Source organism: Hyla sarda, unplaced genomic scaffold (assembly GCF_029499605.1).
Source record: "Hyla sarda isolate aHylSar1 unplaced genomic scaffold, aHylSar1.hap1 scaffold_217, whole genome shotgun sequence".
NCBI lineage: Eukaryota > Metazoa > Chordata > Amphibia > Anura > Hylidae > Hyla > Hyla sarda.
This window is the reverse complement of record NW_026608839.1, coordinates 275,303-302,586: the sequence shown is the minus strand read 5'-3', so window position 1 is coordinate 302,586 and position 27,284 is coordinate 275,303. Positions and strand designations below refer to the sequence as shown.

The 27,284-nt window shown below is 41.9% G+C and overlaps 1 protein-coding gene across 6 annotated transcripts in view; it reads left to right on the top strand.

Annotated features, from left to right (window-relative positions):
* LOC130319810 (gastrula zinc finger protein XlCGF26.1-like) overlaps positions 1-27,284 on the top strand; it is a 148,582-nt gene that overhangs the window by 112,191 nt on the left and 9,107 nt on the right. Inside the window, exons 1-6 of one of the 6 annotated variants that reach the window (XM_056552974.1) lie at positions 20,280-20,404; positions 23,642-23,751; positions 23,834-23,938; positions 24,148-24,218; positions 24,303-24,411; positions 24,499-24,596. The exons of 1 other annotated variant lie outside the window; for it this stretch is intronic. In XM_056552974.1, coding sequence (XP_056408949.1) covers positions 23,721-23,751; positions 23,834-23,938; positions 24,148-24,218; positions 24,303-24,411; positions 24,499-24,596 — 414 coding nt within the window. In that variant the 5' untranslated portion in view covers positions 20,280-20,404; positions 23,642-23,720. Of the gene's footprint in view, positions 1-20,279; positions 20,567-20,588; positions 20,899-23,641; positions 23,752-23,833; positions 23,939-24,147; positions 24,219-24,302; positions 24,412-24,498; positions 24,597-27,284 lie in introns of those variants that run through there. 4 more of the 6 variants (XM_056552973.1, XM_056552972.1, XM_056552976.1 and 1 more) reach the window with 4 other exon arrangements.

The window sequence follows — 27,284 nt, the reverse complement described above, 5'->3', positions numbered from 1 at the left end:
CTGCACACACTGATCTCTTATACTGATCATTATTATCCCATAGGAGACTATAACACTGCACACACTGATCTCTTATACTGATCATTATTATCCCATAGGAGACTATAACACTGCACACACTGATCTCTTATACTGATCATTATTATCCCATAGGAGACTATAACACTGCACACACTGATCTCTTATACTGATCATTATTATCCCATAGGAGACTATAACACTGCACACACTGATCTCTTATACTGATCATTATTATCCCATAGGGACCTATAACACTGCACACACTGATCTCTTATACTGATCATTATTATCCCATAGGAGACTATAACACTGCACACACTGATCTCTTATACTGATCATTGTTATCCCATAGGGGCCTATAACACTGCACACACTGATCTCTTATACTGATCATTATTATCCCATAGGAGACTATAACACTGCACACACTGATCTCTTATACTGATCATTATTATCCCATAGGATCCTATAACACTGCACACACTGATCTCTTATACTGATCATTATTACCCCACAGGAGACTATAACACTGATCACTCTGATCTCTTATACTGATCATTATTATCCCATAGGGACCTATAACACTGTACACACTGATCTCTTATACTGATCATTATTATCCCATAGGAGACTATAACACTGCACACACTGATCTCTTATACTGATCATTGTTATCCCATAGGGACCTATAACACTGCACACACTGATCTCTTATACTGATCATTATTATCCCATAGGAGACTATAACACTGCACACACTGATCTCTTATACTGATCATTATTATCCCATAGGAGACTATAACACTGCACACACTGATCTCTTATACTGATCATTATTATCCCATAGGGACCTATAACACTGCACACACTGATCTCTTTTATACTGATCATTATTATCCCATAGGAGACTATAACACTGCACACATATCTTACACTGATCATTGTTATCCCATAGGAGACTATAACACTGCACACACTGAGCTCTTATACAGATCATTGTTATCCCATAGGAGACTATAACACTGCACACACTGATCTCTTATACTGATCATTATTATCCCATAGGAGACTATAACACTGCACACACTGATCTCTTACACTGATCATTGTTATCCCATAGGAGACTATAACACTGCACACACTGATCTCTTATACTGATCATTATTATCCCATAGGAGACTATAACACTGCACACACTGATCTCTTATACTGATCATTATTATCCCATAGGAGACTATAACACTGCACACACTGATCACTTATACTGATCATTATTATCCCATAGGAGACTATAATACTTCACACACTGATCATTATTATCCCATAGGAGACTATAACACTGCACACACTGATCACTTATACTGATCATTATTATCCCATAGGAGACTATAACACTGCACACACTGATCTCTTATAGTCTCCTATGGGATAATAATGATAAGTACAACACTGCACACACTGATTTGTTACACTGATCATTGTTATAACACTGCAAACACTGATCTCTTATACTGATCATTGTTATCCCATAGGAGACTATGACACTGCACACACTGATCTCTTATACTGATCATTATTATCCCATAAGAGACTATAACACTGCACACACTGATCTCTTATACTGATCATTATTATCCCATAAGAGACTATAACACTGCACACACTGATCTCTTATACTGATCATTATTATCCCATAAGAGACTATAACACTGAACACACTGATCTCTTATACTGATAATTGTTATCCCATAGGAGGCTATAACACTGCACACACTGATCTCTTATACTGATCATTATTATCCCATAGGAGACTATAACACTGTACACACTGATCTCTTATACTGATCATTATTATCCCATAGGAGACTATAACACTGTACACACTGATCGCTCATACTGATCATTATTATCCCATAGGAGACTATAACACTGCACACACACTGATCTCTTATACTGATCATTGTTATCCCATAGGAGACTATAACACTGCACACACTGATCTCTTATACTGATCATTATTATACCATAGGAGACGATAACACTGCACACACTGATCTCTCATACTGATCATTGTTATCCCATAGGCGGCTATAGCACTGCACACTGCACACACACTGATCTCTTATACTGATCATTGTTATCCCATAGGAGACTATAACACTGCACACACACTGATCTCTTATACTGATCATTGTTATCCCATAGGAGGCTATAACACTTTACACATTGATCTCTTATACTGATCATTGTTATCCCATAGGCGGCTATAGCACTGCACACTGCACACACACTGATCTTATACTGATCATTGTTATCCCATAGGAGACTATAACACTGCACACACACTGATCTCTTATACTGATCATTGTTATCCCATAGGAGGCTATAACACTGCACACACACTCATACTGATCATTATTATCCCATAGGAGACTATAACACTGCACACACTGATCTCTTATACTGATCATTATTATCCCATAGGAGACTATAACACTTTACACACTGATCTCTTATACTGATCATCGTTATCCCATAGGAGGCTATAACACTGCACACACACTGATCTCTTATACTGATCATTGTTATCCCATAGGAGGCTATAACACTGCACACACACTGATCTCTTATACTGATCATTATTATCCCATAGGAGACTATAACACTGCACACACTGATCTCTTATAGTCTCCTATGGGATAATAATGATCAGTATAAGATATCAGTGTGTACAGTGTTATACTGATCATTATTATCCCATAGGAGACTATAACACTGTACACACTGATCTCTTATACTGATCATTATTATCCCATAGGAGACTATAACACTGCACACACTGATCTCTTATAGTCTCCTATGGGATAATAATGATCAGTATAAGATATCAGTGTGTACAGTGTTATACTGATCATTATTATCCCATAGGAGACTATAACACTGTACACACTGATATCTTATACTGATCATTGTTATCCTATAGAAGACTATAACACTGTACACACTGATCTCTTTTACTGCTCATTATTATCCCATAGGAGACTATAACACTGCACACACTGATCTCTCATACTGATCATTGTTATCCCATAGGCGGCTATAGCACTGCATACTGCACACACACTGATCTCTTATACTGATCATTGTTATCCCATAGGGACCTATAACACTGCATACACTGATCTCTTATACTGATCATTATTATACCATAGGAGACTATAACACTGTACACACTGATCTCTTATACTGATCATTGTTATCCCATAGGAGACTATAACACTGCACACACTGATCTCTTATACTGATCATTATTATCCCATAGGAGACTATAACACTGTACACACTGATCTCTTATACTGATCATTGTTATCCCATAGGAGGCTATAACACTGCACACACACTGATCTCTTATACTGATCATTATTATCCCATAGGAGACTATAACACTGCACACACTGATCTCTTATACTGATCATTATTATCCCATAGGAGACTATAACACTGCACACACTGATCTCTTATACTGATCATTATTATCCCATAGGAGACTATAACACTGCACACACTGATCTCTTATACTGATCATTATTATCCCATAGGAGACTATAACACTGAACACACTGATCTCTTATACTGATAATTGTTATCCCATAGGAGGCTATAACACTGCACACACTGATCTCTTATACTGATCATTATTATCCCATAGGAGACTATAACACTGTACACACTGATCTCTTATACTGATCATTATTATCCCATAGGAGACTATAACACTGTACACACTGATCGCTCATACTGATCATTATTATCCCATAGGAGACTATAACACTGCACACACACTGATCTCTTATACTGATCATTGTTATCCCATAGGAGACATAACACTGCACACACTGATCTCTTATACTGATCATTATTATACCATAGGAGACGATAACACTGCACACACTGATCTCTCATACTGATCATTGTTATCCCATAGGCGGCTATAGCACTGCACACTGCACACACACTGATCTCTTATACTGATCATTGTTATCCCATAGGAGACTATAACACTGCACACACACTGATCTCTTATACTGATCATTGTTATCCCATAGGAGGCTATAACACTTTACACATTGATCTCTTATACTGATCATTGTTATCCCATAGGCGGCTATAGCACTGCACACTGCACACACACTGATCTTATACTGATCATTGTTATCCCATAGGAGACTATAACACTGCACACACACTGATCTCTTATACTGATCATTGTTATCCCATAGGAGGCTATAACACTGCACACACACTCATACTGATCATTATTATCCCATAGGAGACTATAACACTGCACACACTGATCTCTTATACTGATCATTATTATCCCATAGGAGACTATAACACTTTACACACTGATCTCTTATACTGATCATCGTTATCCCATAGGAGGCTATAACACTGCACACACACTGATCTCTTATACTGATCATTGTTATCCCATAGGAGGCTATAACACTGCACACACACTGATCTCTTATACTGATCATTATTATCCCATAGGAGACTATAACACTGCACACACACTGATCTCTTATACTGATCATTGTTATCCCATAGGAGACTATAACACTGCACACACTGATCTCTTATACTGATCATTATTATACCATAGGAGACGATAACACTGCACACACTGATCTCTCATACTGATCATTGTTATCCCATAGGCGGCTATAGCACTGCACACTGCACACACACTGATCTCTTATACTGATCATTGTTATCCCATAGGAGACTATAACACTGCACACACACTGATCTCTTATACTGATCATTGTTATCCCATAGGAGGCTATAACACTTTACACATTGATCTCTTATACTGATCATTGTTATCCCATAGGCGGCTATAGCACTGCACACTGCACACACACTGATCTTATACTGATCATTGTTATCCCATAGGAGACTATAACACTGCACACACACTGATCTCTTATACTGATCATTGTTATCCCATAGGAGGCTATAACACTGCACACACACTCATACTGATCATTATTATCCCATAGGAGACTATAACACTGCACACACTGATCTCTTATACTGATCATTATTATCCCATAGGAGACTATAACACTTTACACACTGATCTCTTATACTGATCATCGTTATCCCATAGGAGGCTATAACACTGCACACACACTGATCTCTTATACTGATCATTGTTATCCCATAGGAGGCTATAACACTGCACACACACTGATCTCTTATACTGATCATTATTATCCCATAGGAGACTATAACACTGCACACACTGATCTCTTATAGTCTCCTATGGGATAATAATGATCAGTATAAGATATCAGTGTGTACAGTGTTATACTGATCATTATTATCCCATAGGAGACTATAACACTGTACACACTGATCTCTTATACTGATCATTATTATCCCATAGGAGACTATAACACTGCACACACTGATCTCTTATAGTCTCCTATGGGATAATAATGATCAGTATAAGATATCAGTGTGTACAGTGTTATACTGATCATTATTATCCCATAGGAGACTATAACACTGTACACACTGATATCTTATACTGATCATTGTTATCCTATAGAAGACTATAACACTGTACACACTGATCTCTTTTACTGCTCATTATTATCCCATAGGAGACTATAACACTGCACACACTGATCTCTCATACTGATCATTGTTATCCCATAGGCGGCTATAGCACTGCACACTGCACACACACTGATCTCTTATACTGATCATTGTTATCCCATAGGGACCTATAACACTGCATACACTGATCTCTTATACTGATCATTATTATACCATAGGAGACTATAACACTGTACACACTGATCTCTTATACTGATCATTGTTATCCCATAGGAGACTATAACACTGCACACACTGATCTCTTATACTGATCATTATTATCCCATAGGAGACTATAACACTGTACACACTGATCTCTTATACTGATCATTGTTATCCCATAGGAGGCTATAACACTGCACACACACTGATCTCTTATACTGATCATTATTATCCCATAGGAGACTATAACACTGCACACACTGATCTCTTATACTGATCATTATTATCCCATAGGAGACTATAACACTGCACACACTGATCTCTTATACTGATCATTATTATCCCATAGGAGACTATAACACTGCACACACTGATCTCTTATACTGATCATTATTATCCCATAGGAGACTATAACACTGAACACACTGATCTCTTATACTGATAATTGTTATCCCATAGGAGGCTATAACACTGCACACACTGATCTCTTATACTGATCATTATTATCCCATAGGAGACTATAACACTGTACACACTGATCTCTTATACTGATCATTATTATCCCATAGGAGACTATAACACTGTACACACTGATCGCTCATACTGATCATTATTATCCCATAGGAGACTATAACACTGCACACACACTGATCTCTTATACTGATCATTGTTATCCCATAGGAGACTATAACACTGCACACACTGATCTCTTATACTGATCATTATTATACCATAGGAGACGATAACACTGCACACACTGATCTCTCATACTGATCATTGTTATCCCATAGGCGGCTATAGCACTGCACACTGCACACACACTGATCTCTTATACTGATCATTGTTATCCCATAGGAGACTATAACACTGCACACACACTGATCTCTTATACTGATCATTGTTATCCCATAGGAGGCTATAACACTTTACACATTGATCTCTTATACTGATCATTGTTATCCCATAGGCGGCTATAGCACTGCACACTGCACACACACTGATCTTATACTGATCATTGTTATCCCATAGGAGACTATAACACTGCACACACACTGATCTCTTATACTGATCATTGTTATCCCATAGGAGGCTATAACACTGCACACACACTCATACTGATCATTATTATCCCATAGGAGACTATAACACTGCACACACTGATCTCTTATACTGATCATTATTATCCCATAGGAGACTATAACACTTTACACACTGATCTCTTATACTGATCATCGTTATCCCATAGGAGGCTATAACACTGCACACACACTGATCTCTTATACTGATCATTGTTATCCCATAGGAGGCTATAACACTGCACACACACTGATCTCTTATACTGATCATTATTATCCCATAGGAGACTATAACACTGCACACACACTGATCTCTTATACTGATCATTGTTATCCCATAGGAGACTATAACACTGCACACACTGATCTCTTATACTGATCATTATTATACCATAGGAGACGATAACACTGCACACACTGATCTCTCATACTGATCATTGTTATCCCATAGGCGGCTATAGCACTGCACACTGCACACACACTGATCTCTTATACTGATCATTGTTATCCCATAGGAGACTATAACACTGCACACACACTGATCTCTTATACTGATCATTGTTATCCCATAGGAGGCTATAACACTTTACACATTGATCTCTTATACTGATCATTGTTATCCCATAGGCGGCTATAGCACTGCACACTGCACACACACTGATCTTATACTGATCATTGTTATCCCATAGGAGACTATAACACTGCACACACACTGATCTCTTATACTGATCATTGTTATCCCATAGGAGGCTATAACACTGCACACACACTCATACTGATCATTATTATCCCATAGGAGACTATAACACTGCACACACTGATCTCTTATACTGATCATTATTATCCCATAGGAGACTATAACACTTTACACACTGATCTCTTATACTGATCATCGTTATCCCATAGGAGGCTATAACACTGCACACACACTGATCTCTTATACTGATCATTGTTATCCCATAGGAGGCTATAACACTGCACACACACTGATCTCTTATACTGATCATTATTATCCCATAGGAGACTATAACACTGCACACACACTGATCTCTTATACTGATCATTGTTATCCCATAGGAGACTATAACACTGCACACACTGATCTCTTATACTGATCATTATTATACCATAGGAGACGATAACACTGCACACACTGATCTCTCATACTGATCATTGTTATCCCATAGGCGGCTATAGCACTGCACACTGCACACACACTGATCTCTTATACTGATCATTGTTATCCCATAGGAGACTATAACACTGCACACACACTGATCTCTTATACTGATCATTGTTATCCCATAGGAGGCTATAACACTTTACACATTGATCTCTTATACTGATCATTGTTATCCCATAGGCGGCTATAGCACTGCACACTGCACACACACTGATCTTATACTGATCATTGTTATCCCATAGGAGACTATAACACTGCACACACACTGATCTCTTATACTGATCATTATTATCCCATAGGAGACTATAACACTTTACACACTGATCTCTTATACTGATCATCGTTATCCCATAGGAGGCTATAACACTGCACACACACTGATCTCTTATACTGATCATTGTTATCCCATAGGAGGCTATAACACTGCACACACACTGATCTCTTATACTGATCATTATTATCCCATAGGAGACTATAACACTGCACACACTGATCTCTTATAGTCTCCTATGGGATAATAATGATCAGTATAAGATATCAGTGTGTACAGTGTTATACTGATCATTATTATCCCATAGGAGACTATAACACTGTACACACTGATCTCTTATACTGATCATTATTATCCCATAGGAGACTATAACACTGCACACACTGATCTCTTATAGTCTCCTATGGGATAATAATGATCAGTATAAGATATCAGTGTGTACAGTGTTATACTGATCATTATTATCCCATAGGAGACTATAACACTGTACACACTGATATCTTATACTGATCATTGTTATCCTATAGAAGACTATAACACTGTACACACTGATCTCTTTTACTGCTCATTATTATCCCATAGGGACCTATAACACTGCACACACTGATCTCTCATACTGATCATTGTTATCCCATAGGCGGCTATAGCACTGCACACACACTGATCTCTTATACTGATCATTGTTATCCCATAGGGACCTATAACACTGCATACACTGATCTCTTATACTGATCATTATTATACCATAGGAGACTATAACACTGTACACACTGATCTCTTATACTGATCATTGTTATCCCATAGGAGACTATAACACTGCACACACTGATCTCTTATACTGATCATTATTATCCCATAGGAGACTATAACACTGTACACACTGATCTCTTATACTGATCATTGTTATCCCATAGGAGGCTATAACACTGCACACACACTGATCTCTTATACTGATCATTATTATCCCATAGGAGACTATAACACTGCACACACTGATCTCTTATACTGATCATTATTATCCCATAGGAGACTATAACACTGCACACACTGATCTCTTATACTGATCATTATTATCCCATAGGAGACTATAACACTGCACACACTGATCTCTTATACTGATCATTATTATCCCATAGGAGACTATAACACTGAACACACTGATCTCTTATACTGATCATTATTATCCCATAGGGACCTATAACACTGCACTCACTGATCTCTTATACTGATCATTATTATCCCATAGGAGACTATAACACTGCACACACTGATCTCTTATACTGATCATTATTATCCCATAGGAGACTATAATACTGCACACACTGATCTCTTATACTCATCATTGTTATCCCATAGGAGACTATAACACTGCACACACTGATCTCTTATACTGATCATTATTATCCCATAGGGACCTATAACACTGCACACACTGATCTCTTTTATACTGATCATTATTATCCCATAGGAGACTATAACACTGCACACATATCTTACACTGATCATTGTTATCCCATAGGAGACTATAACACTGCACACACTGAGCTCTTATACAGATCATTGTTATCCCATAGGGACCTATAACACTGCACACACTGATCTCTTATACTGATCATTATTATCCCATAGGAGACTATAACACTGCACACACTGATCTCTTATACTGATCATTATTATCCCATAGGAGACTATAATACTGCACACACTGATCTCTTATACTCATCATTGTTATCCCATAGGAGACTATAACACTGCACACACTGATCTCTTATACTGATCATTATTATCCCATAGGGACCTATAACACTGCACACACTGATCTCTTTTATACTGATCATTATTATCCCATAGGAGACTATAACACTGCACACATATCTTACACTGATCATTGTTATCCCATAGGAGACTATAACACTGCACACACTGAGCTCTTATACAGATCATTGTTATCCCATAGGGACCTATAACACTGCACACACTGATCATTGTTATCCCATAGGGACCTATAACACTGCACACACTGATCTCTTATACTGATCATTATTATCCCATAGGAGACTATAACACTGCACACACTGATCTCTTATACTGATCATTATTATCCCATAGGAGACTATAACACTGCACACACTGATCTCTTATACTGATCATTATTATCCCATAGGAGACTATAACACTGCACACACTGATCTCTTATACTGATCATTATTATCCCATAGGGACCTATAACACTGCACACACTGATCTCTTTTATACTGATCATTATTATCCCATAGGAGACTATAACACTGCACACATATCTTACACTGATCATTGTTATCCCATAGGAGACTATAACACTGCACACACTGAGCTCTTTTACAGATCATTGTTATCCCATAGGAGACTATAACACTGCACACACTGATCTCTTATACTGATCATTATTATCCCATAGGAGACTATAACACTGCACACACTGATCTCTTACACTGATCATTGTTATCCCATAGGAGACTATAACACTGCACACACTGATCTCTTATACTGATCATTATTATCCCATAGGAGACTATAACACTGCACACACTGATCTCTTATACTGATCATTATTATCCCATAGGAGACTATAACACTGCACACACTGATCTCTTACACTGATCATTATTATCCCATAGGAGACTATAATACTTCACACACTGATCATTATTATCCCATAGGAGACTATAACACTGCACACACTGATCTCTTATAGTCTCCTATGGGATAATAATGATCAGTACAACACTGCACACACTGATTTGTTACACTGATCATTGTTATAACACTGCAAACACTGATCTCTTATACTGATCATTGTTATCCCATAGGAGACTATGACACTGCACACACTGATCTCTTATACTGATCATTATTATCCCATAAGAGACTATAACACTGCACACACTGATCTCTTATACTGATCATTATTATCCCATAAGAGACTATAACACTGCACACACTGATCTCTTATACTGATCATTATTATCCCATAAGAGACTATAACACTGAACACACTGATCTCTTATACTGATAATTGTTATCCCATAGGAGGCTATAACACTGCACACACTGATCTCTTATACTGATCATTATTATCCCATAGGAGACTATAACACTGTACACACTGATCTCTTATACTGATCATTATTATCCCATAGGAGACTATAACACTGTACACACTGATCGCTCATACTGATCATTATTATCCCATAGGAGACTATAACACTGCACACACACTGATCTCTTATACTGATCATTGTTATCCCATAGGAGACTATAACACTGCACACACTGATCTCTTATACTGATCATTATTATACCATAGGAGACGATAACACTGCACACACTGATCTCTCATACTGATCATTGTTATCCCATAGGCGGCTATAGCACTGCACACTGCACACACACTGATCTCTTATACTGATCATTGTTATCCCATAGGAGACTATAACACTTTACACACTGATCTCTTATACTGATCATTGTTATCCCATAGGAGGCTATAACACTGCACACACTCATACTGATCATTATTATCCCATAGGAGACTATAACACTGCACACACTGATCTCTTATACTGATCATTATTATCCCATAGGAGACTATAACACTTTACACACTGATCTCTTATACTGATCATTGTTATCCCATAGGAGGCTATAACACTGCACACACACTGATCTCTTATACTGATCATTGTTATCCCATAGGAGGCTATAACACTGCACACACACTGATCTCTTATACTGATCATTATTATCCCATAGGAGACTATAACACTGCACACACTGATCTCTTATAGTCTCCTATGGGATAATAATGATCAGTATAAGATATCAGTGTGTACAGTGTTATACTGATCATTATTATCCCATAGGAGACTATAACACTGTACACACTGATCTCTTATACTGATCATTATTATCCCATAGGAGACTATAACACTGCACACACTGATCTCTTATAGTCTCCTATGGGATAATAATGATCAGTATAAGATATCAGTGTGTACAGTGTTATACTGATCATTATTATCCCATAGGAGACTATAACACTGTACACACTGATATCTTATACTGATCATTGTTATCCTATAGAAGACTATAACACTGTACACACTGATCTCTCATACTGATCATTGTTATCCCATGGGCGGCTATAGCACTGCACACTGCACACACACTGATCTCTTATACTGATCATTGTTATCCCATAGGGACCTATAACACTGCATACACTGATCTCTTATACTGATCATTTTTATACCATAGGAGACTATAACACTGTACACACTGATCTCTTATACTGATCATTGTTATCCCATAGGAGACTATAACACTGCACACACTGATCTCTTATACTGATCATTATTATCCCATAGGAGACTATAACACTGTACACACTGATCTCTTATACTGATCATTGTTATCCCATAGGAGGCTATAACACTGCACACACTGATCTCTTATACTGATCATTGTTATCCCATAGGAGACTATAACACTGTACACACTGATCGCTCATACTGATCATTATTATCCCATAGGAGACTATAACACTGCACACACACTGATCTCTTATACTGATCATTGTTATCCCATAGGAGGCTATAACACTGCACACACTGATCTCTTATACTGAACATTATTATACCATAGGAGACGATAACACTGCACACACTGATCTCTCATACTGATCATTGTTATCCCATAGGCGGCTATAGCACTGCACACACACTGATCTCTTATACTGATCATTGTTATCCCATAGGAGACTATAACACTGCACACACACTGATCTCTTATACTGATCATTGTTATCCCATAGGAGACTATAACACTTTACACACTGATCTCTTATACTGATCATTGTTATCCCATAGGCGGCTATAGCACTGCACACTGCACACACACTGATCTTATACTGATCATTGTTATCCCATAGGAGACTATAACACTGCACATACACTGATCTCTTATACTGATCATTGTTATCCCATAGGAGGCTATAACACTGCACACACACTCATACTGATCATTATTATCCCATAGGAGACTATAACACTGCACACACTGATCTCTTATACTGATCATTATTATCCCATAGGAGACTATAACACTGCACACACTGATCTCTTATACTGATCATTGTTATCCCATAGGAGGCTATAACACTGCAAACACACTGATCTCTTATACTGATCATTGTTATCCCATAGGAGGCTATAACACTGCACACACACTGATCTCTTATACTGATCATTATTATCCCATAGGAGACTATAACACTGCACACACTGATCTCTTATAGTCTCCTATGGGATAATAATGATCAGTATAAGATATCAGTGTGTACAGTGTTATACTGATCATTATTATCCCATAGGAGACTATAACACTGTACACACTGATATCTTATACTCATCATTGTTATCCTATAGAAGACTATAACACTGCACACACTGATCTCTTATACTGATCATTATTATCCCATAGGAGATATAACACTGCACACACTGATCTCTCATACTGATCATTGTTATCCCATAGGCGGCTATAGCACTGCACACACACTGATCTCTTATACTGATCATTGTTATCCCATAGGAGACTATAACACTGCACACACACTGATCTCTTATACTGATCATTGTTATCCCATAGGAGACTATAACACTTTACACACTGATCTCTTATACTGATCATTGTTATCCCATAGGCGGCTATAGCACTGCACACTGCACACACACTGATCTTATACTGATCATTGTTATCCCATAGGAGACTATAACACTGCACACACACTGATCTCTTATACTGATCATTGTTATCCCATAGGAGGCTATAACACTGCACACACACTCATACTGATCATTATTATCCCATAGGAGACTATAACACTGCACACACTGATCTCTTATACTGATCATTATTATCCCATAGGAGACTATAACACTGCACACACTGATCTCTTATACTGATCATTGTTATCCCATAGGAGGCTATAACACTGCAAACACACTGATCTCTTATACTGATCATTGTTATCCCATAGGAGGCTATAACACTGCACACACACTGATCTCTTATACTGATCATTATTATCCCATAGGAGGCTATAACACTGCACACACTGATCTCTTATAGTCTCCTATGGGATAATAATGATCAGTATAAGATATCAGTGTGTACAGTGTTATACTGATCATTATTATCCCATAGGAGACTATAACACTGTACACACTGATCTCTTATACTGATTATTATCCCATAGGAGACTATAACACTGCACACACTGATCTCTTATAGTCTCCTATGGGATAATAATGATCAGTATAAGATATCAGTGTGTACAGTGTTATACTGATCATTATTATCCCATAGGAGACTATAACACTGTACACACTGATATCTTATACTCATCATTGTTATCCTATAGAAGACTATAACACTGTACACACTGATCTCTTTTACTGCTCATTATTATCCCATAAGAGACTATAACACTGCACACACTGATCTCTCATACTGATCATTGTTATCCCATAGGCGGCTATAGCACTGCACACTGCACACACACTAATCTCTTATACTGATCATTGTTATCCCATAGGGACCTATAACACTGCATACACTGATCTCTTATACTGATCATTATTATACCATAGGAGACTATAACACTGTACACACTGATCTCTTATACTGATCATTGTTATCCCATAGGAGACTATAACACTGCACACACTGATCTCTTATACTGATCATTATTATCCCATAAGAGACTATAACACTGCACACACTGATCTCTTATACTGATCATTATTATCCCATAGGAGACTATAACACTGCACACACTGATCTCTTATACTGATCATTATTATCCCATAGGAGACTATAACACTGTACACACTGATCTCTTATACTGATCATTATTATCCCATAGGAGACTATAACACTGCACACACTGATCTCTTATACTGATCATTATTATCCCATAGGGGGCTATAACACTGCACACACTGATCTCTTATAGTCTCCTATGGGATAATAATGATCAGTATAACACTGCACACACTGATTTGTTACACTGATCATTGTTATAACACTGCAAACACTGATCTCTTATACTGATCATTATTATCCCATAAGAGACTATAACACTGCACACACTGATCTCTTATACTGATCATTATTATCCCATAGGAGGCTATAACACTGCACACACTGATCTCTTCTACTGATCATTATTATCCCATAGGAGACTATAACACTGAACACACTGATCTCTTATACTGATCATTATTATCCCATAGGAGGCTATAACACTGCACACATTGATCTCTTATACTGATCATTATTATCCCATAGGAGACTATAACACTGCACACACTGATCTCTTATACTGATCATTATTATCCCATAGGAGACTATAACACTGCACACACTGATTTGTTACACTGATCATTGTTATAACACTGCAAACACTGATCTCTTATACTGATCATTGTTATCCCATAGGAGACTATAACACTGCACACACTAATCTTTTATACTGATCATTATTATCCCATAGGAGACTATAACACTGCACACACTGATTTGTTACACTGATCATTGTTATAACACTGCAAACACTGATCTCTTATACTGATCATTGTTATTCCATAGGGGACTATAACACTGCAAACACTGATCTCTTATACTGATCATTGTTATTCCATAGGGGACTATAACACTGCACACACTGATCTTTTAGATTGATCAATGATTTCTCATAGGAAACCATTGATCAATGATTCTGCCGCTTGACTGCTCATGCCTGGATCTCAAACACTGAGCAGTCATTTGGTGATTGGACACTAGGAGGCAGGGTAAGGGACCTGAGCTAACCGGCAGCCCCCTGAGCTAACCGGCAGCACTTTAGTTTCCCTTTAGACGCGGCGAACACAGCGTCTAAAGGGTTAATAGCGCACGGCACCATGATCAGTGGCGCGCGCTATTAGCCACGGTTCCTGGTCATTGTTAGAAGCCGGGCCAGACCCGCTATGAAGCGAGGCATGGGCGTGGCACCGTGTTATAGAAAGGGAGTGGGTGAAGGGAGTACAGGTACACCCTTCGTACCCATCAGGTTAAGCGTGTTTTTTGCTATCTATGAATTGATGCTTTGAATAAGGAGTAGAAGTAGAAGATTCACTAGAGGCTGCACTAGAAGATTCACTAAAAGATTCACTAGAAGCTGTACTAGAGGCTGCACTAGAATATTCACTAGAGGCTGCACGAGAAGATAGATAAACTAGAGGCTGCACTAGAAGATTCACTAAAAGATTCACTAGAAGCTGTACTAGAGGCTGCACTAGAATATTCACTAGAGGCTGCACTAGAAGGTGCACTAGAGGCTGCACGAGAAGATAGATAAACTAGAGGCTGCACTAGAAGATTCACTAAAAGATTCACTAGAAGCTGTACTAGAGGCTGCACTAGAATATTCACTAGAGGCTGCACTAGAAGGTGCACTAGAGGCTGCACGAGAAGATAGATAAACTAGAGGCTGCACTAGAAGATTCACTAAAAGATTCACTAGAAGCTGTACTAGAGGCTGCACTAGAATATTCACTAGAGGCTGCACTAGAAGGTGCACTAGAGGCTGCACGAGAAGATAGATAAACTAGAGGCTGCACTAGAAGTTGCACTGCGAGCTGCACTAGAAGTTTCACTAGAGGCTGCACTAGAAGATTCACTGTAGGCTGTACTAGAAGTTTCACTAGAGGCTACACTAGAAACTGCACTAGAACATTCACTAGAGGCTGCACTAGAAGGTGCACTGGGAGCTGCACTAGAAGATTAACTAGAGGCTGCACTAGAAGATTAACTAGAGGCTGCACTAGAAGATTTACTAGAGGCTGCACTAGAAGATTCACTAGAGGCTGCAGTAGAAGATTTACTAGAGGCTGCAGTAGAAGATTCACTAGAGGCTGCAGTAGAAGATTCACTAGAGGCTGCACTAGAAGATTCACTAGAGGCTGCACTAGAAGATTCACTGTAGGCTGTACTAGAAGTTTCACTAAAGGCTACACTAGAAACTGCACTAGAACATTCACTAGAGGCTGCACTAGAAGGTGCACTGGGAGCTGCACTAGAAGATTCACTAGAGGCTGCACTAGAAGATTAACTAGAGGCTGCACTAGAAGATTAACTAGAGGCTGCACTAGAAGATTTACTAGAGGCTGCAGTAGAAGATTCACTAGAGGCTGAACTAGAAGATTCACTAGAGGCTGCACTAGAAGATTCACTAGAGGCTGCATTAGAAAGTTTACTAGAGGCTGCAGTAGAAGATTCACAAGAGGCTGCACTAGAAGATTCACTAGAGGCTGAACTAGAAGATTCACTAGAGGCTGAACTAGAAGATTCACTAGAGGCTACACTAGAAACTGCACTAGAACATTCACTAGAGGCTGCACTAGAAGGTGCACTGGGAGCTGCACTAGAAGATTCACTAGAGGCTGCACTAGAAGATTAACTAGAGGCTGCACTAGAAGATTAACTAGAGGCTGCACTAGAAGATTTACTAGAGGCTGCACTAGAAGATTCACTAGAGGCTGCAGTAGAAGATTTACTAGAGGCTGCAGTAGAAGATTTACTAGAGGCTGCAGTAGAAGATTCACTAGAGGCTGCACTAGAAGATTCACTAGAGGCTGCACTAGAAGATTCACTAGAAGGTGCACTAGAGGCTGCACTAGAAGATTCACTAGAGGCTGCACTAGAAGATTCACTAGAGGCTGCACTAGAAGATTCACTAGAGGCTGAACTAGAAGATTCACTAGAAGGTGCACTAGAGGCTGCACTAGAAGATTCACTAGAGGCTGCAGTAGAAGATTCACTAGAGGCTGAACTAGAAGATTCACTAGAGGCTGCACTAGAAGATTCACTAGAGGCTGCACTAGAAGATTCACTAGAGGCTGCAGTAGAAGATTCACTAGAGGCTCAACTAGTAGATTCACTAGAGGCTGCACTAGAAGATTCACTAGAGGCTGAACTAGAAGATTCACTAGAGGCTGCAGTAGAAGATTCACTAGAGGCTGAACTAGAAGATTCACTAGAGGCTGCACTAGAAGATTCACTAGAGGCTGCACTAGAAGATTCACTAGAGGCTGAACTAGAAGATTCACTAGAGGCTGAACTAGAAGATTCACTAGAGGCTGCACTAGAAGATTCACTAGAGGCTGCACTAGAAGATTCACTAGAGGCTGCATTAGAAAGTTTACTAGAGGCTGCAGTAGAAGATTCACAAGAGGCTGCACTAGAAGATTCACTAGAGGCTGAACTAGAAGATTCACTAGAGGCTGAACTAGAAGATTCACTAGAGGCTGCACTAGAAGATTCACTAGAGGCTGCACTAGAAGATTCACTAGAGGCTGCATTAGAAAGTTTACTAGAGGCTGCACTAGAAGATTCACTAGAGGCTGCATTAGAAAGTTTACTAGAGGCTGCACTAGAAGATTCCCAAGAGGCTGCACTAGAAGGTGCACTGTACTAGAACAACATATTACATTACTGACAGGGGCCCCAGAGATCACATCACTGACAGGGGCCCCACAGAGGGCATCACTGACAGGGGCCCCAGAGAGGGCATCACTGACAGGGGCCCCACAGATGGCATCACTGACAGGGGCCCCACAGATGACTTAGCTGACAGGGGCCCCACAGATGACTTAGCTGACAGGGGCCCCACAGATGACTTAGCTGACAGGGGCCCCACAGACAACATCACTGACAGATTTTTGCCTTTTAAGGACCCTCATTGGGCCCACAGTGTTAAAGCTGATAAATCACCTCATGACAGCAGCTCCTCCCCTCATGACAACAGCTCCTCCCCCTCATGACAGCCGCTCCTCCCCTCATGACAGCCGCTCCTCCCCCTCATGACAGCCGCTCCTCCCCCTCATGACAGCCGCTCCTCCCCTCATGACAGCCGCTCCTCCCCCTCATGACAGCCGCTCATCCCCCTCATGACAGCCGCTCATCCCCCTCATGACAGCCGCTCATCCCCCTCATGACAGCCGCTCCTCCCCTCATGACAGCCGCTCCTCCCCCTCATGACAGCCGCTCATCCCCCTCATGACAGCCGCTCCTCCCCCTCATGACAGCCGCTCCTCCCCTCATGACAGCCGCTCCTCCCCCACATGACAGCCGCTCCTCCCCCTCATGACAGCCGCTCCTCCCCCTCATGACAGCCGCTCCTCCCCCTCATGACAGCCGCTCCTCCCCTCATGACAGCCGCTCCTCCCCCTCATGACAGCCGCTCCTCCCCCTCATGACAGCCGCTCCTCCCCCTCATGACAGCCGCTCCTCCCCTCATGACAGCCGCTCCTCCCCCTCATGACAGCCGCTCCTCCCCTCATGACAGCCGCTCCTCCCCCTCATGACAGCCGCTCCTCCCCTCATGACAGCCGCTCCTCCCCTCATGACAGCCGCTCCTCCCCCTCATGACAGCCGCTCCTCCCCCTCATGACAGCCGCTCCTCCCCTTCATGACAGCCGCTCCTACCCTCATGACAGCCGCTCCTCCCCTCATGACAGCCGCTCCTCCCCCTCATGACAGCCGCTCCTCCCCCTCATGACAGCCGCTCCTCCCCCTCATGACAGCCGCTCCTCCCCCTCATAGCCGCTCCTCCCCCTCATGACAGCCGCTCCTCCCCCTCATGACAGCCGCTCCTCCCCCTCATGACAGCCGCTCCTCCCCCTCATGACAGCCGCTCCTCCCCCTCATGACAGCCGCTCCTCCCCCTCATGACAGCCGCTCCTCCCCCTCATGACAGCCGCTCCTCCCCCTCATGACAGCCGCTCCTCCCCCCGGTGGGCATGTCACCTGTTGCGTCTCCGTCCTCCGGTCCCGCTCTCCCGCACGTTACTCCTATAGAGCCTTCTGGTGGTTCGCGCATGCGCTTAATCCAAGAACTGACATCGCGGCCATGTTTGATGTGGACTGTGCCCGACTTCGGTAATGAGCGTCCAATCGCCTGGAGAGATGGGGTCACGTGCGGAGAGGCAGCGGAAGCGAGCGGTGCAGCCGGGTAATGGGCGCTTAGGGTTAGCGGGGGATTAGTTCCGGGGCAGATGTTGTCCTGATGGTGAGGAGATGAGTGATGGATCTTTCATGGAGGTGGGTGATTCCCTGGGGCACTACAAGTCCCAGCAGGCAGCTCTAGCCATGATATGAAGGTGTGAGAGATGGTTATTGAGGGTGTACACCCTATTATATACTGTGTCTGTATCCGCCACTCCCTGTACTGAGGGGTCTCCGTGGGGGAGGAGTTAGGGCTCCTCCAATCACAAGGATCTGCAGCAGTTATGGCTCCATGTGCGTCCTATAAATGCTTCCCCCCTTGGCTGTGATTGGAGAATGATTTGGTGACACCATCGGATGTGGAGATGACACCAACAGTACAACCAGAACTGTCACATCATCCGGAACCGGCCCAACCAAGAATAAGGGTGCTCGAATAGATCAGTGATCTGATGGATGATGTTCTGATGGATCAATGTTCTGATGGATCAATGTTCTGTTGGATGATGTTCTGATGGATGATGTTCTGATGGATCGATGTTCTGATGGATAATGATCTGATGGATGATGTTCTGATGGATCAATGTTCTGTTGGATGATGTTCTGATGGATCAATGTCCTGTTGGATCGATGTCCTGATGGATCGATGTCCTGTTGGATCGATGTCCTGTTGGATCGATGTTCTGTTGGATGATGTCCTGTTGGATCGATGTCCTGATGGATCGATGTCCTGATGGATCAATGTTCTGATGGATGATGTTCTGATGGATGATGTCCTGTTGGATGATGTTCTGATGGATGATGATCTGATGGATCAATGTTCTGTTGGATCAATGTTCTGATGGATCGATGTTCTGATGGATAATGATCTGATGGATGATGTCCAGATGGATCAATTTTCTGATGGATGATGATCTGATGGGTCAATGTTCTGTTGGATCAATGTTCTGATGGATCAATGTTCTGTTGGATCGATGTCCTGTTGGATGATGTTCTGTTGGATCGATGTCCTGATGGATCGATGTTCTGTTGGATGATGTCCTGATGGATCGATGTCCTGATGGATCGATGTCCTGATGGATCGATGTCCTGATGGATCGATGTCCTGATGGATCGATGTCCTGATGGATGATGTTCTGATGGATGATGATCTGATGGATCAATGTTCTGTTGGATCAATGTTCTGATGGATCGATGTTCTGATGGATAATGATCTGATGGATGATGTCCAGATGGATCAATTTTCTGATGGATGATGATCTGATGGATCAATGTTCTGTTGGATCAATGTTCTGATGGATTGATGTTCTGATGGATGATGTTCTGATGGATCAATGTTCTGATGGATCAATGTTCTGATGGATCAATGTTCTGTTGGATGATGTTCTGTTGGATGATGTTCTGATGGATCAATGTTCTGATGGATCAATGTTCTGTTGGATGATGTTCTGTTGGATGATGTTCTGAGGGATCGATGTTCTGATGGATCAATGTTCTGTTGGATGATGTTCTGATGGATCAATGTTTTGTTGGATGATGTTCTGATGGATCAATGTTCTGTTGGATGATGTTCTGTTGGATGATCTGATGGATAATGTTCTGATGGATGATGTTCTGACGGATGATGTTCTGACGGATGATGTTCTGATGGATGATGTTCTGTTGGATCAATGTTCTGATGGATCATTGTTCTGATGGATCATTGTTCTGATGGATCATGTTCTGATGGATCAATGTTCTGATGGATCAATGTTCTGATGATGTTCTGATGGATCGATGTTCTGATGGATGATGTTCTGATGGATCGATGTTCTGTTGGATGATGTTCTGATGGATGATGTTCTGATGGATCGATGTTCTGATGGATGATGTTCTGATGGATCAATGTTCTGATGGATCAATGTTCTGATGGATCAATGTTCTGATAGATCAATGTTCTGTTGGATGATGTTCTGATGGATCAATGTTCTGTTGGATGATGTTCTGATGGATCAATTTTCTGTTGGATGATGTTCTGATAGATCAATGTTCTGTTGGATGATGATCTGATGGATCGATGATCTGATGGATCGATGTTATGATGGATGATGATTGGATGGATGATGATTGGATGGATGATCTGTTGGATGATGTTCACATGGATCAATAATCTGATGGATGATGATTGGATGGATCAATAATCTGATGGATGATCTGTTGGATGATGATTGAATGGATGATCCAATAGATAATGATCAAATGGATAACGATTGAATGGATGATGACCAGATAGTTGGTTGAATTGGTGGATGATTTTCCTAATTGATGAGTGATTGATGATCTCTTCATGGTTGATTGAATGTACATTCAGCCAGTGTGACCATGGCCATACGGTCTTAGTGGAAGTCCTCCCCCAATATATGTTCTGTATCCTAGAGACGAGGCGCCATCTTCCCACTATTCATCTCCGTTCGGCTATCTTCGGCTCTCCCATAGAGATATATGGAGGGGGCATGGTAGCCCCCGCTTCGGGCAGAGGTTGTGATGCGCCACTCGATACAGGAGAATGCGGGGGGCCTCAGCTCTCGGACCACCCACGATCTAAAACTTTTCCCCTATCCTTTTAGTGTCTCTTGTTCTTATTTTTCTGCCATAAGTACCTCTTTGTGAAGTTGGTATTGATGCAGCTTCTCTACTTCTCGGGGTGGCTCCTCTTCTCCTCGGGGTGGCTCCCCTTCATCTCGGGGCGGCTCCCCTTCTCCTCGGGGCGGCTCCCCTTCTCCTCGGGGCGGCTCCCCTTCTCCTGCTCCCCTTCATCTCGGGGCGGCTCCCCTTCTCCTCGGGGCGGCTCCCCTTCTCCTGCTCCCCTTCATCTCGGGGCGGCTCCCCTTCTCCTCGGGGCGGCTCCCCTTCATCTCGGGGCGGCTCCCCTTCTTCTCGGGGCGGCTCCTCTTCTTCTCGGGGTGGCTCCTCTTCTGCTTCTCGGGGCGGCTCCCCTTCTTTTCGTGGACGTTCCTATTCTCCTTATTGTGGCTCCTCTTCTCTTTAGTGTGGCTCCTCCTTAGTGTGGCTTCTCTTCTTCCCCTCGGGGTGGCTCCTCTTTTTCCCCTCGGGGCGGCTCCTCTTCTCCTTGTATTATATCTGTCAGTTGTTTAGTGATTATTACTTTTTAGTGATTATTTTCTTTTGTAGTAATGAGGGGTGAAGCCAATGTTGGGTGATGAGGAGCAGCCAGTGTCTGGAAGCTACTAAGACTCCATAAGAAGCTGAAATGGAAAATCATCAGACCCTCATGTCACCCAGTAAGAGATCCTAAGGGTCCCCTAGATCCCCCATCATCTGATCATCTACACAATGTATTCAGTCACTGTGTGTTTCCTACAGATGGATCCAGGAAGAGGAACCCACCAGAGAGATGTCCTGATGTGTGGAGGTGTGAGCGCCCCCTGGTGGACACGTCTCAGGGTACGGATTCTTCACCTTCCACAAGTAATTGATTGGTGGTGGTTACCTTGTGTCCTTTATGCTGATTTTATGTCGAGGATCATGTAACGTTGTGTCTCAGTGATACTGATATTGTGGTGGAGGCCCATAAAATATTCCTGACTTATATATAAATGAAAACAGCATTTATGTAGCAGATTGTCTCCTGCAGACGTGTGTCACACTTTTCTTACGGTTTCCACTTCGTCCACCAGAGAGAAGTTCCAGCCCTTTTTATTCTCGAGATTGTCCTGAGGAAAATCACCACATTCCACCGGATCTTCAGGTAGAGCTCTGAGGTCTCCACTGACTGAAGGCCAAAAAGTGATAGAAACCAAACTTTATCCTCATGATCTTCTTATCTGTTTAGGCTGAAGATTTGCTCGATATTAAAGTTCAGGTTACAAATGAAGATGAAGATAAGACCTATGTGAGGAGAGATCAGCAGTGTATGGAGGAGGAGGAGACGTTCACTGCCGGTAAAGGAGAGAGCAGAATTGGGGCTCTAGATCCCCCATCATCTGATCATCTACACAATGTATTCAGTCACTGTGTGTCTCCTACAGATGGATCCAGGAAGAGGAACCCACCAGAGAGATGTCCTGCTCCTCTGGATTCCCAGGACCGTCCGGGGGGAGATGACAATGTTCTACAAGATGATCAGGTAGATGGAGATGACAATGTCGTACAAGATGATCAGGTAGATGGAGAGGACAATGTCCTACAGGATGATCAGATAGATGGAGAGGACAATGTCCTACAGGGTGATCAGGTAGAGAGGACAATGTCCTACAGGATGATCAGGTAAAGAGGACAATGTCCTACAGGATGATCAGGTAGAGAGGACAATGTCCTACAGGATGATCAGGTAGATGGAGAGGACAATGTCCTACAGGATGATCAGGTAGATGGAGAGGACAATGTCCTACTGGATGATCAGGTAGATGGAGAGGACAATGTCCTACAGGAAGATAAGGTAGATGGAGAGGACAATGTCCTACAGGATGATCAGGTAGATGGAGAGGACAATGTCCTACAGGATGATCAGGTAGATGGAGAGGACAATGTCCTACAGGATGATCAGGTAGATGGAGAGGACAATGTCCTACAGGATGATCAGGTAGATGGAGAGGACAATGTCCTACAGGATGATCAGGTAGAGAGGACAATGTCCTACAGGATGATCAGGTAGAGAGGACAATGTCCTACAGGATGATCAGGTAGAGAGGACAATTTCCTACAGGATGATCAGGTAGATGGAGATGACAATGTCCTACAGGATGATCAGGTAGATGGAGAGGACAATGTCCTACAGGATGATCGGGTAGATGGAGAGGACAATGTCCTACAGGATGATCAGGTAGATGGAGAGGACAATGTCCTACAGGATGATCAGGTAGATGGAGAGGACAATGTCCTACAGTATGATCAGGTAGAGAGGACAATGTCCTACAGGATGATCAGGTAGAGAGGACAATGTCCTACAGGATGATCAGGTAGATGGAGAGGACAATGTCCTACAGGATGATCAGGTAGATGGAGAGGACAATGTCCTACAGGATGATCAGGTAGATGGAGAGCACAATGTCCTACAGGATGAACAGGTACAGAGGACAATGTCCTACAGGATGATTAGGTAGATGGAGATGACAATGTCCTACAGGATGATCAGGTAGATGGAGATGACAATGTCCTACAGGATGATCAGGTAAATGAAGAGGTCAATGTCCTAAAGGATGATCAGGTAGATGGAGAGGACAATGTCCTACAGGATGATCAGGTAGAGAGGACAATGTCCTACAGGATGATCAGGTAGATGGAGAGGACAATGTCCTACAGGATGATCAGGTAGATGGAGAGGGCAATGTCCTACAGGATGATCAGGTAGATGGAGAGGACAAAGTCCTACAGGATGATCAGGTAGATGGAGAGGACAAAGTCCTACAGGATGATCAGGTAGATGGAGATGACAATGTCCTACAGGATGATCAGGTAGATGGAGAGGACAATGTCCTAAAGGATGATCAGGTAGATGGAGAGGACAATGTCCTACAGGATGATCAGGTAGATGGAGAGGACAATGTCCTACAGGATGATCAGGTAGAGAGGACAATGTCCTACAGGATGATCAGGTAGATGGAGAGGACAATGTCCTACAGGATGATCAGGTAGAGAGGACAATGTCCTACAGGATGATCAGGTAGATGGAGAGGACAATGTCCTACAGGATGATGAGGTAGATGGAGAGGACAATGTCCTACAGGATGATCAGGTAGATGGAGAGGACAATGTCCTACAGGATGATCAGGTAGATGGAGAGGACAATGTCCTACAGGATGATCAGGTAGAGAGGACAATGTCCTACAGGATGATCAGGTAGAGAGGACAATGTCCTACAGGATGATCAGGTAGAGAGGACAATGTCCTACAGGATGATCAGGTAGAGAGGACAATGTCCTACAGTATGATCAGGTAGAGAGGACAATGTCCTACAGGATGATCAGGTAGAGAGGACAATGTCCTACAGGATGATCAGGTAGATGGAGATGACAATGTCCTACAGGATGATCAGGTAGATGGAGATGACAATGTCCTACAGGATGATCAGGTAGATGGAGAGGACAATGTCCTACAGGATGATCAGGTAGAGAGGACAATGTCCTACAGGATGATCAGGTAGATGGAGAGGACAATGTCCTACAGGATGATCAGGTAGATGGAGATGACAATGTCCTACAGGATGATCAGGTAAATGAAGAGGTCAATGTCCTAAAGGATGATCAGGTAGATGGAGAGGACAATGTCCTACAGGATGATCAGGTAGAAAGGACAATGTCCTACAGGATGATCAGGTAGATGGAGAGGACAATGTCCTACAGGATGATCAGGTAGAGAGGACAATGTCCTACAGGATGATCAGGTAGATGGAGAGGACAATGTCCTACAGGATGATCAGGTAGATGGAGAGGACAATGTCCTACAGGATGATCAGGTAGATGGAGAGGACAATGTCCTACAGGATGATCAGGTAGATGGAGAGGACAATGTCCTACAGGATGATCAGGTAGAGAGGACAATGTCCTACAGGATGATCAGGTAGAGAGGACAATGTCCTACAGGATGATCAGGTAGAGAGGACAATGTCCTACAGGATGATCAGGTAGAGAGGACAATGTCCTACAGTATGATCAGGTAGAGAGGACAATGTCCTACAGGATGATCAGGTAGAGAGGACAATGTCCTACAGGATGATCAGGTAGATGGAGATGACAATGTCCTACAGGATGATCAGGTAGAGAGGACAATGTCCTACAGGATGATCAGGTAGATGGAGATGACAATGTCCTACAGG